At 44.9% G+C, this 13,592-nt stretch overlaps 1 protein-coding gene across 8 annotated transcripts in view; it reads left to right on the forward strand.

Annotated features, from left to right (window-relative positions):
• The window catches only part of EVC2 (EvC ciliary complex subunit 2), a 155,338-nt gene that overhangs the window by 77,796 nt on the left and 63,950 nt on the right, over positions 1–13,592 (forward strand). For all 8 annotated transcript variants that reach the window (XM_063663512.1, XM_054484771.2, XM_063663515.1 and 5 more), the window contains exons 11-13: positions 5,269–5,508; positions 8,568–8,743; positions 11,378–11,537. In XM_063663512.1, the coding sequence (XP_063519582.1) occupies positions 5,269–5,508; positions 8,568–8,743; positions 11,378–11,537 (576 nt within the window). The remainder of the gene's footprint in view (positions 1–5,268; positions 5,509–8,567; positions 8,744–11,377; positions 11,538–13,592) is intronic.

Here is a 13,592-nt window from a genome sequence, read left to right on the forward strand (position 1 = left end):
TGCGCACACTGCCCCCTCCTGCAGTGGAGGTTACATCCCCCTGCTGTGCGCCCCATGTGAACCCGTCCTGTGGGGCACCTAGAATGTCTCTAGTGCCTTTGCTATCAAAAGACTGCCTGGGGCAATGCTTTTTTATGCGGAGAGCTGGAGGATAGGATGCTGGGTCCGTGCCCTACTCCCATCTGTCACGCCTTCTCCTCCTCGGGAGTCCCTCTCCTCCTCAGGGCTTCCTGACCCTGCCCTCTCCAGGACTTTTCTGCAACCTCTCTCCCACCCACACCACCTTGCCCGCCAGCGTGTATTGGGTGGGCACCATCACTCTAGATTTCCTAGATTACTCTGTTCAAAGACAAGCAGCCGCCTTATTTGAACCAATCTGTTTCCAGAAATAGTATCTGAGCTGCAGAATTTAATAGAACTAGTTTCCTTCCAGTCCATGCAAGTGATTCCATCTCACAAAACCACAGACTACTTTATAATTATCCATCATGTGTTATATTCATCTTTAAATAAAATACATAAAAATATTTTAGGTGTATTATTCCACCAAGAATTAGTTTTAAAAAAGAAAAGCAAAAGGAGCAGTATCAGCTTTCCTGAGTAACGTTTAGTACAGAACAGTCATCCCTCCCTCAATATGTAGGAAGCATTGGTTCCAGGACCCTCCCCACTGTCCCACCCCCACGGATACCAAAATCCACAAATTCTCAAGTCTCTGTTATAAAATGGTGTCATATTTGCATATAACCTACACAAATGCTCCTGTATACTTTAAATAATCTCTATTACTTGTAATACCTAATATGACATAAATGTTATATCGTTATAAATAGTTTATATAAATGCATAAAAATAGTTTAGGGGATGTTGTTTAGGGAATAACAAGAAAAAAATAGTCTGTATATGTTCAGTACACACAGAAATTTTTGACCTGCAGGTGGTTATATCTATGGATGCAGAACCCACAGATACAGAGAGCTGACTGTAATTAGTGTAGAGCTGAAATTTGTTCATACTATAATATTTAAATGCATATATAATGCCTTATAGTTCTGAAAGCATTTCTCCATTGAGAAGCCCTGGGGAGAGTATTGGGGGATATGGGCACAGAAGGCAGGTTGCTGGGGTTTATTTCCTCGCTCTTTTCCTCCAGTAGGCACGTTACCCAGTCACCCTGGGTCTCCTTTCCCCATCCTTAAGACAGGGATAATCATGATGCCTGAGATCTTAGAGGGCTGTTGTGAGAATAAGTAAGTTAATTCTCATATAGTACTTTAGCCATTGCTCGGCACTGAGTCAACCTTGGACAAGGGTTTACTATGATTCATGACTGAATGTAATTTTTAAAGATGCCTGTGGCATAGAACACAGAATGTGAACTCTTTCTACTTGAAGGTGGGCAAACCGAAGCCCAGAGGGGAAGTGACTGGCAACCCAGCTTCCTGCATCCAGTTCAGAGCTGGGTCCTTCCTCTGGGGTTCGTCTTCTATACCCAGGCTCTCCCCGCTGCTTTTCTGCCACTTAAAGAGGAGACCCAGCAGATGTCTTGCCCTGGGCTGCCTGAGGCTTTCTAACCCCTGTGTGAGTCTTTGTCCTCAGCACAAGAATTCTGACATTTTCACCATTTCTGATGGATTTGTTTTTATAAAACATTTTTACAATTTGCCTGTCTTGCTGAGTATGGGGAGTATGACAGCACAGTCATCACTTTTGAGCAGGATTTCACTTTGTGATGCTGTAGAGTCAACATGCACAGCAACTGCTCCAGCCAGCCTGATGCAGGCCTGTGCTTCTCACACTGGAACTTCTGTATCCTCCCTTAAGGTTTATGCCCGCTACTCCCTCCATGGGGCACTCCCTCCAGGGGACACTTGCTTTTCTAGGTGTTGGAAGCCATAGGATACATGTGCCTTATCTCCCTGAAGTCTTTTTTATTGAGAAGTTCAATAGCGGATTGGGGGTGAGTAAGCATTACTTTCACGTTCCTTTATAATGCACATTTGTGGCCAGGTGTGGTAATCCCAACACTTTGGGATACCGAGGCAGGTGGATCACCTGAGGTCAGGTGTTTGAGACCAGCCTGGCCAACATGGTGAAATCCCGCCTCTACTAAAAATACAAAAATTAGCTGGGCATGGTGGTGGACGCCTGTAATCCCAGCCGCTCGGGGGGGCTGAGCCAGGAGAATCATTTGAACCCAGAGGGCGGAGGTTGCAGTGAACCAAGATTGCAGCACCTCACTCCAGCCTGGGCAAAAGAGTGAGACTGTCTCAAAAAAAAAAAAAAAAAGCACCTTTGTTGACAATATTTAAAACATAAACTTTTATGTAAGAAAACCCAGATTTCCAGTTAAAGGATAGGAAGACTGAGCTGTGTTGAGTCCGTATTCCTGCAGAGCCCTTTGGTGGACGGGGTGGAGGCTGCCCCTACAGGCAGGGCGTGCTCTTTGCACTTTGCCCCAGTTCCCAGTACTTCCTAGTGCCTGTCACACCAGGCAGCCTCACTCATTTGCAAACATGACCTCCCCTGTTTGGCAGGCCCAGGGGTGTGCTTTAGGGCTTGGTTTTCTCATCTCTGCCATAGGAGGTTGAACTAGGTCAGGGGTGGAACTCACATCTGCAAGGCTCTGAACTCCCTTTCGGAATGGGCATGGGAGTCCTGTCCACATGTATTTTAGAGAGTGTTTCACTATGGCACAAATACATCATTGCCTCATACTTTATTCTTCGGCAGAGATATGATTCTAAAAAAAGCCCAAAAATTTTATTTTAGGATTTGTGTGTGTGTCTGCTTTTTATCTTGTCTGTGAGAAGCTAAATGGAAATTACCCCATATTTCATTTCTATTAATTAAAATAAATTGAAGTTTGGGACTTGTCAAATTCTATACTGTCAAAAAAAGAAGGTCACTTTGATGGATGAACTGACATAACTGGGCACCAGCTAGTCATTCGTAGTGGAATGCCCCTGTGGTGCCCAGACTCAGGGTCCTGACACCCTCCTGGTTGTTGGTGAATTGCATCCTTTGATTTAGATCAAGTCAGCTGTGAATATGCTTTCTCTGTAATAGAGTGACTCATTATGTCGAATCTAATCCTTTGTTATAAAATCAGCTTTTTAAAAAGACTGAATTGTTATTTGGTGGGCAAGGCAAGCCATTAGTATGGGCATGGGTCCTGACAGAGTTGCCAAGAGGATGCACATAAAAGCCTTTGACTTCTAGCCTCATGGCCCCTGCTGTCATCCACTAGGCTTTGCTATGAGCACCCGCAGGGCAGGGGATGCCACGTGTTGGCCCTTGGACCTCTTTGGAAGGCTCTAAATAATGCTTGTCTTTCTGGCCCAGATTCTGAACAAATCAAACAATAAGTAAAAGGGGTTGGAGAGACAGAGAAAGCTAGAGATCAGCATATCACCTTTGTGAGCTTCTGTGAGTTATTGGAAGTGGAGGTGAGCAGGTCTGTGACTTGGGAAATTGGGGAGCAGGTGATGCTATTTACTGAAACCATAGAATTCTGGTGGGTGATAGAGCATTCCGACCTTGTTTAGCCTGAAGGAGCTCTGGCCCTTGCCCTCTGCACCAGAGCCCCTCCTGCCTTCTCTGGGCTTCTACTCAGCCCAGCCATGGTATGATGCTGCACCTGCCTGCTTCCCAAGGCCAGGCCTCTGTTGGCCATTTGGGATGGCTGTACCCACACCTCCTGCATGCGTAAGCCTTTCCCTGCCTTCGCTTCACCAACGAGCTCCACTGTGACTGCCTGAGTGGTTTCAGACCTTGGAGCCTGAACACTTGCTTTCAACACACTTCCTCCCCTGCTGAGCATGGGCGAGAATTTGGGAAAGCTCTTTCCTTCTCTAAGCTTGTGTTTCTTCTCTTATAAAACGGAAGATGTCAGTTTTCTATTCCTGCCTAACCAACCACACACATTAGTGACATTGTCTCAGTGTCCATGGTCAGGAGCCTGGGCACAGCTTCACTATGACCTATGCTCAGGATGTTGCAGGCTGGCAATCAGGGTCTTGGCTGGGCTGCATTCTCCTCTGAGGCTTGGGGTCCTGGTCCAAGCTCATTCAAGCTGTTTGCAGAATTCACTTCTTTGTGGGTACAAGACTGAGGCCCTCAGTTCCCAGAAGTTTCCCTTCTGCGGAGACAGTTTACAGCATGGCTGTTTGGTTCTTCAAAGCCAGCAGCAGAGGGTCTCTCTCTTTAGGAAGGCTCCAGTGCTTCTTTTAAGGATTCAGGCCCACCCAGGAGAGTCTTCCTTTTGATTAATTCAGTCAACTGATTAGTGACCTTAATTACATCATCAAGACACCCTCAGCTTTGCCATGTGATGTAAACCAATCACAGGAGTGACTTAATCAGATTCATTCCCATGCTCAAGGGGAGGGAATGTGTGTGGCATGTATACTAGGGCCTGGGAATCGGGCCATTCTAGAATCCCGCCTACCCATGTGGAGTGAAGAACAGCTCCCTCTGAGATAATATCTCAGCTCCTTACTGAGATAATTGGGAGGAGGCCATATGCAAATGGATCAGGAGCTCAGTAGAGGTGAGCTTCCTTTCATTCCTCATGCAGGACCTCATACTATGCAGGCATCCAAGCAGCCATTTCTTAACACCTCTTTTGCTTCTCTTTACCCAGAGGATCTCCACTTGGGCCTGATTGCTGGTATTTTTCTCTTCAGCGAAGTTGAGAATGAAAGATAGGGGGAATAATCTTGTGAGCCTGACAGCATGACCCACTGATAGTGAAGATATTTTCATTTTTTGCAGGCTATTTTCTAGCAGTTTGATTTGCAGATTTCCACCCCTGTAAATATTCTGCTTTGAGATCATTCTCGAAAACATTTAGATAACAGGGGAGGACAGGTTGGAACAGCATATTCCAGGGCTTAGTAACCTCATTATTGTCAGCTTGGGACTGTGTGTGTGTCTATGTGTGTGCCTTGTTTTTGCTGTGTGTGTATATGCTGTGTGTGTACATGTACTTGTGCCTTGTGTGTGTGCATGTTCTGTGTGTGCCCATGTGTGCATCTGCATATTGCATGTGTGTACATTGCCTTACACATTGTGCGTGTGCATGTGCACACATATGCATGCACACACTGCATGTGCGTGTGTGTATATATTGTAATGCATATGTGCATGCATCTGTGTGTTTATGTACACATTGTGTGTGCACATGTGCCTGTACACATTGCATTGCATGCACATGTAGGTGCATGTTCAGTGTGTCAGTTTCTCACACGCTCCCTCTCTCTCCAGTCTGCTGTAGAGTGCAACAACCTTCTGCGGACCCTCCATGGCCTGGAACAGGAGCACTTGAGGAAGTCTCTCGCTTTGCAACAAGAAGAAGACTTTGCCAAAGCTCACAGACAGCTGGCTGTTTTCCAGAGAAACGAACTGCACAGTATCTTTTTTACCCAGATAAAAAGTGCTGTTTTCAAAGGAGAATTGAAGCCAGAGGCGGCTAAAACGCTGCTGCAAAATTATTCTAAAATTCAGGTAATAAATCAGCCTGGCTGTGATGGAAAAGTAATTTTTCTGAATTGTTTCAGTAAATGTCTCCTCTCTCAGAGTTCAGTCCTGCCTCTCCTTTGTACTGTGCACTAGTGAGCTTTCTCTTCTATCTCTTGGTGTGTGGGTTTCCAGTAAGCAGGGAAAATGGTGGCTTGGAGTACAGGCCTTGAACTCGGGCTGACCTGGATTTGAATTTCAATTCCACCACCAGTCTACTGCGTGAACTTGAGCAAGTTACCTCACTTCTTTGAGCCTTAGTTTCCTCACCTATAAGATGAGTGTGATAGAATGCCCACACTCACAAGGGTGTGATGAAAATTTGATGAGCTGACTCATGGAAAAGTTAGTGCTTGGCATAACATATGTTTAATGTATATAGCAGTGGAAAGTAAATATAGGCCAGGCTTGGTGGCTCCCAGCACTTTGGGAGGCCAAGATGGGAGGATTGCTTGAGCCCAGGAGGTTGAGGCTACAGTGAGCCATGATAGCACCACTGCGCTCCAGCCTGGGTGACAAAGCCAGACTCTGTCTCAAATAAAATATACATATATGCATGTATTGATGTATATGTAGGGTTTAGTATCTGTGCCTGGATATACTTGGATGGATTTGTGTATTTTTGCATGTCAGCTTGAGTGTGAATGTTGTTAGTCCAACAGAATAATTTCTTAGGCGGTAGTGAAAATAGTCTATCTGACACTGTCAGCATCACTGTGGAAATTCTTAGGAGGCCTATGTGAGGGATTTTACATGCACAAGTGCGTGCACACACAGGCACACAGAGTGACATCACTGCTTTACAAGAAGGCGCTTTGTTGTTTGGCTCCAGCGCTGTCACTGGTGCTGATAGCTTGCTCTAGCTGATGGTAAGAGTAATTGTGAGCAAACTCTGATTTTACTTTATGGAATTTTCTATCTTGACTGTCAATAAGATGTTTGAGAAATGCAAATGTCATTCTTTAGACAGACTGCCTCTTCCAGGTTATGAGCCAATCTCTGTTTCTAAAGCAGCAAGGGTACCTTTGGATGGTGCTGGAGGCCTTGGAGCAGCATCTGGCAGAGTCAGGTCCATAGGGGTTGATTTGTTCCTCAGTCCAGTAATGTGTTCACAGTCATGAGTGCATCACTGTGGTTCTTGAGCAGTGCTTTTTCTGATGTAGTGAACACTGCTATTTCATTTTTATCTTTGTAAGTGAAAATCATTCCAGAAAGTTGGCTTGCTGGTTAATTTCCCACTTTGAAATTCCCTACTTGTGCTAGAAGGACAGATTCCACCCATAGCAGAATGAGCCACATCCACCTAGGGTGAATCAGGGCTCACGACCAGCCTCTGTTACTCCATTGCTAAGACAGTGGCGAAAGATGAACTGGAACATCCAGAAGAGGTGCGGGCACAGGCGGCCTTCCCTGCGTCTGTGAGCAGGTCCTCAGCATTCACCCAACCACTGACAAAGACAAAGGCTGGCCCTGCCCAGCCTCTGGGGACCTGCAGCCAGCACCAGGCTGAGTGCATAAGGGCTGAGACATCAGGGCCATCCCAGGAGGAGACCAAGTAATCGTCACAAGCCTCCCACTCCCAGAAGGCACCCAGGACAGAAAGAGAACGAGCTCCCACCTCCATTTAATCTAGATTTTTCCCACTAAATCCTCAGTGAGCATACATAAAGCACAAATTCTGTCATATTCATAGCTTGGTATTCAGACACCATGGCATTACTTAGATATTCACAGATTTCATTGTCATTTTACTCTCATGATGAGCAGTGGCTGATTCTCGATGCCAGAGCACTCAAGTAAAAAGAATGCATGCTATTGTGAATGATATTATGCCGAAAAGTAACTCCACAGGTGATAACAGTACTGTCATACAAGCTTTTTTGACCAGAGCTACGAGAGTATTTAAGGATACCAATTCTGAATTTCCTTATGACATGGGCTCCCATCAATCGACACGCATGGATCCCTCTCCATGGAGAACAGGAACATTGCTGCAATCTTCCTGTTATACGGATTCTGGTGCCAGTGGCTCTTAGGGAGGTGCTAGTGTGTGTGAAGCCACATCTGACTGACCATGCAGCTTTTCACTGACTGGATGGTGCTAATTTCCAAGTGTTGAGATGTGGAGATGTTACAGCTCTTACGTGGGAAGGAGAACGTCCATGCTGTCCTATGTTCCCTGTTGAACAAAGCATTGACACTATTGGTTATCCATTGTATGGGTGATATTTCCACAGATAGAAAAAGGACAATGAAGCCAGTCCATAGAGTAGTTCTACTGATGTTCCTGGTCTAATTAATATGCCTCTGGTTCAAGTGGGATTTTTGGAAGCAGGCTATTATGATGTTAGAGCACAGGGCCTGGAATTAGACTGCTGAGTTCAAATCCCTGCTCAGCCGTTTGTCTGATGTGGACTCAGTTCCCTCATCTGTGAAATGGGAATAATAGTACTGTCTCCCTAGGTTAAGTTAGATGAGACATGAAACACTCTTGGCCCAGTGTTAGGTCCAGAGAACACACCTCACATTAGCTAGGTTATTACTCTCCTGTGTTTGGTTAGGTTTTGTTCATTTTGTAGGCTGAGGAGAAACCTTCTTGCTTTCTTTGTGCCCATCCTGGTTTTGTCTCCTCTGTGGTGGTGGGAGCTCCTTGGGGTTGGGCTGATGGCTGACTTCTCCCGGAACTTCAGCACCTCATCCTGGTGTTCAGCACTTGTAGGAACTCCACAGGTGGAAAGAGTGTGTGCATGGGTGAAGGATAAATGGCTGAATGAGTGAAATTTATGTTCCGTAGGGCAGTAAAGTTGTTCTGATAACTTTTTACCATCTGGGTCTAGAATGCACTTTTCAAAGCCCTCATTTCTTATTTGTATGTAATTTTCTCATAAGCCTTTGTTACAGGCAGGGAGGTTAAAGGTGTTAATTCTCATGTTTCTTTTCATGTGTATTTTCTTATAAAAGGAAAAATAATATTTTAAATGTCTAGAAAGATTATGCTCTTAATTTTAATTAGGCATATGTTCTTGATTTTTTTTTTTAATTCACAGGAGAATGTAGAAGAGTTAATGGACTTTTTCCAGGCTAGTAAGAGGTATCATCTAAGTAAAAGATTTGGCCACAGGGAATATCTGGTCCAGAACCTCCAGTCATCAGAGACCCGTGTGCAGGGCCTTCTGAGCACCGCTGCAGCCCAGCTGACTCACCTCATTCAGAAGCACGAGAGGTACCACTCAACACTGTCCCAACAGTGCAAACTGTCTTAGTCTGTTTTCCGCTGCTATGACAGAATACCACAGACTGGGTAATTTATAAATAGAAGAAATATATTTGGTTCACAGTTCTAGAGGCTGGGAAGTTCAAGATCTAGTGAGGGCCTTCTTACTTCATCATAACATGGTGGAAGGGTATCATGTGGGAGGAAGTGCATGTGTGAGACAGAGACAAAAAGGGGGTCAAACTCCCGTGATAACTAACACAGAAATGGCATTAATCCATTCGTGAGGGTGGATCCCTCATGACCTAATCATCTTGTAAAGGTCCCGTCTCTTAATACTGTCACAATGGCAATTAAATTTCAAGTTTTTAAGGTGACATTCACACCACGGCACAAATGAACTGCCTGACACAAACCTTCCTCACTGGAGACCCACTACTTCTGTTTATTCAGCATATGTGTTGACTGCTCCTCACTTATTATTTCTAAAGAAGAATTATCTTGTAAAAATCCTTTGTGTTACAGAATTTTAAAACCATATGCAATAGTCTAGACAACTGTATAATGAGCCCCACTCATGGCCAATTTTGATGTAGCTACACGTCCCCACCCTGGATTATTTTCAGGCAGAATTCCAACAACATGTTCTGGAGAAATCAGTGATGAGGCTCACATGGACCATGTGATGGAAGAACCCACCTCTCTTTAAGATCTAGCACACTGCCGGCTCTCGCGTTCACTTTTGACACTAAGTATAAATACAGAGATGCTTGTCTCGGATTCCAAATGGTTTTTCTGAGCAGCACCTGGGATCCTATGTGGTCAGGTGTATGGTGGTGTCACAGAGTTCTAAGTGCCATCCTTTGCCTCTCTCCAGCATTTCTTCTCAGCTATTATTCTTTGAGGTGACTTAATTGTAAAGAACAAACTTTATTCTTTTAGGTTACAAGAAGCTCTGAAATGAATAGGGACATGACTGTAAAGCAGCTTTCTTATGACGATCTGTTGTTTTACTGTGGTTCTGCTACTTAGGTAACCTTAATGGGACTTTGACCCTCTCCTGCTCTGTTTAATGAGGATTCAATAAGGTGCAAATTATGCAAACACTCCCCACCTAAAGATGCTAATGAATTTATCACTGCAATTTACTTGGCATTCCTGATTTTAATTTGCACTCAAGTGAAAGAAACAGTTCTTTGCCTTGAATTGAAGGGCCCACCAGCTGGTTGTGAGCAGTCACCAGGGAAAGATGCTTCATCTCTTCTTTTCAAATTCTATTTTAAAAGACATAATTATATTTCTAAAGCATGCATCTACTACTGATTCCTTCACCTGTTCATTTCTTCAAGGAACCTCCATTGAGAGTCTTCCCTGGGCCAAGCTGGGGACTCAGCCCAGGGATGCAGGCAGTCTAGGAATGATAGTGGTAATGCTGGTAGCAGAGTATACTTGTCAGGGTACTCCAGGGAAACAGAACCAACAGGATGTATAAACATATAGACAGCATCGTCTGCTGTTTCCAGCTTGCCATACAAATAGCTTCCTATATAAATAGGAACTAGCTCAAGCGATTATGGAGGTTGAGAAATCCCATTGTCTGCTGCCTGCAAGCCGGAGACCCAGGAAAGCCAATGGTATAATTCAGTCCAAAGCTGAAGGCCTGTAAACCAGAGGGAGTTGATGGTGTAAGTCCCAGTCCAAGGGCAAGAGAAGATGAGATGAGAGGTCCCACCGTAAGCTGTAAGGCAGAAAAAAAAAGGACAAATTCCTTTTTCCTCTGCCTCTGTGTTCTATTCAGGACCTCAGCATATTGGATGATGCCCGCTCATGCTGGGGAGGGCCATCTGCTTTACTGAGTCCACTGATTCAAATGCTGATCTCCACTGGAAACACCCTCACAGGCACACCCAAAAAGAACATTTCAGCCAGGCGCGGTAGCTCACGCCTGTAACCCAGCACTTTGGGAGGCCGAGGCAGGTGGATCACGAGGTCAGGAGTTCAAGACCAGCCTGGCCAAGATGGTGAAACCCTGTCTCTACTAAAAATACAAAAAAATTAGCTGGGCGTGGTGGCACGCGCCTGTAATCCCAGCTACTCTGGAGGCTGAGGCAGAGAATTGCTTAAACCTGGAGGGGCGGAGGTTGCAGTGAGCCAAGATAGTGCCACTGCACTCCAGCCTGGGCAACAGAGCGAGACTCCATCTCAAAACAAAACAAAACAAAACAAAAAGAATGTTTCATCTGGGCCAGTCAAGTTGGTCCATAAAATTAACCGTCACAGAGTATTCCCTGCTTTTGCCTCTTTGACTTTGTTTGTGCTGTTCTTGACACCAGGATTTTTAATCCACCATCTCCCCTTGGAAACTTCTGTCTGCACCAGAGTGGTCCTCTCAAATGTTACTTTCTCCCAGAACTCTTGCCAACTTCCACCCTAATGATGTCTCTCTGTGTTGAGCATTCTCTGCCCTTACTCTGCTAGTACTTTAGTAATGTCTTAGCTGCCCATTCTCCTAATTCTTCTGGAGGGTAAAGATTTTCTGATTCAAACCAAACTAATATGGAGATGAATGTTCAGGCACAATGGCAGTTAAGCTACAGGTGAGTTTGGAGACCACATTCCTAAATTTACATCCTTTCCATCTAGAGCAGGGTACCTGGATGAAGACCAAATGGAAATGCTGTTGGAGCGGGCTCAGACAGAAGTCTTTTCAATCAAGCAGAAGTTGGACAATGACTTAAAGCAGGAAAAGAAAAAGCTCCACCAAAAATTAATAACTAAGAGAAGACGAGAGTTGCTACAAAAGGTATATAAGGCATGATGCTATTTATTCTTTGCATAAGCACTTTCTAATACCCATCAAGTGCCAGGTACTGTGCCAGACATTGCCATTGGTGCACTAGGATCAGATGGGCAGCTGGGCAGGCACCATGATGTGCCATCTGTTGTTGATTGGTAGTGACTTTTTGGAATGCTGTGTTCAGCGGGATGCTACACTTCTTATCCAGCCCAAGCACGGCACAGGGTCATGGTAGACTAGTAATGTCTGCATGGGCAAGGGAATTAGGAAAGCTGATTTGAGTGACTAATGATGATGGTAGGTGCTAACATTTATTGGCTGCTTACTTAGCACTGTGCTAAGCGTGTTATATAAGATATCTTGTTTAATCTTTATATTAACCCTATGAGGGAGATACCACTGGGTTTGTGTGTGTGTGTGTGTGTGTGTGTGGTCAAGGTCAAACATCCAGTAAGTGGCATGCATGGCATGTATTTCGGGACTGTAAGAATATGATGAGGCTGGAGTGTGCAGAGGGACGAGGGTAGGGCCTGGAAGGGAATGCGGCAGCAAGTCAATGGGGGCATAGCGTGCCGGGGTAAGGGGTTACCTTCCATCCAAGGATAGTGGGGAATGTTGAAGGGTCTTCAGGAGGTGAGAGAGACATCAGATCTGTGATTTAGGAAGCTGAGGTGAGCACCATGTCAGATGGAGTTGAGGGACCTGGGAATACAAACCCCATGGGAGGCTCTGGTACTTGGCCAGGGGTGAGTGGATGCAGGCCTAAACTGACACAGAGCCCTGAGTACAGGGGATAAGGACAGATTCAGGGAATGTATGGGACATGCAGGGTGACACCCAAGTAGTTGGTTGACACCATTTGCAGGGAGGGGATGAAGAATAGCTTTCAAATTTGATCAATAGAAACTCTGCTCTTTATTACCAAGTTTGGGACCCAACAGAAAGCCATGATTCTGACCTTGATCACTGATGCATACCCCACCTTTGAGCATCACACCATTCATCTCTGAGCCACTGGTTAAGGGATTAAAACAGTGGGGCCCAGGGCTCCATTTCCCTACTGTCTTGCCTGATCCAAGGTAAGTGTCTAGAAAGAAGGATGGACTCCACATCCTATAGGAGATTCTGGCAGTCTTCTGTGAATATTATTTGTTGCAGCTAAACATTACAAGTGGCCCAGAATTAGGATGTAGCTCCGTGAAGGCAAAAACTTGTGTTGCATCCTCACTGTTGAGAACACTGCCTGACACCTGGTACGTGCTCAGTACATATTTGTAGAATGAATGAATTGACACTCTCTGGTCACCAGGACCCATGAACATGGGTTATGGTAGACTAGTAATGTCTGCCTGGGCAAAGGAATAGGAGTGCTGGTTTGAGTGACTAATGATAATGGTTGGTGCTAACATTTATTGAGTTCTTACTTTGGAAGAGCATCTTATGTTCTCTCCAAATAGAACCGAGACTATCTGTGGACCCACTATTATAAAGAACACCATAATGGACATCTTTATGCATCTCAATTTTTTTCCTGCCACGGGGCCTTTGCACCAACTGTTCTTTCTCCCAGGAAGGTTCTTTCCCCATTTTTAACCTGATTCAGATGAGACCTCCTTCCTTAGGTCTCACTTCGATCTTCTTCCTTAAAAGCTTTGCTGACTTCCTCATTTAAGTTGTCTCTCAATGATCTTAGCTTTTTGGTTCCCCCTTTATAATATTACAACTTGCAGATCCTGTGTGCCTAGCACATAGTAGTAACACTAGCAGATATTTATTGGCGTAAACTACTCTATGTCAGGCACTTTTCTAAGAGCTGTACGTGTATTAAGTAACTCACACAATCTTCACAGCTCTTGTGAAAGGGAGGTCCTATTATTATCCCCATTTTACAGATAGGGAAATGGAGGCACAGAGAGGGTAAAATATCTGCTTTGGGTCACTCAGCTTGTGAATGGAGGAGCCAGGACTGGAACCCAGGCACTCTGTCTCCTGGGCTTTACCTGCTTGACAAATACATGTTCAATGAATGGTGAACACATAGGGATTCTACCGTGTTTTTTT

The sequence above is a fragment of the Pongo pygmaeus genome, chromosome 3 (genome assembly GCF_028885625.2).
Source record: "Pongo pygmaeus isolate AG05252 chromosome 3, NHGRI_mPonPyg2-v2.0_pri, whole genome shotgun sequence".
Taxonomy (NCBI): Eukaryota; Metazoa; Chordata; class Mammalia; order Primates; family Hominidae; genus Pongo; species Pongo pygmaeus.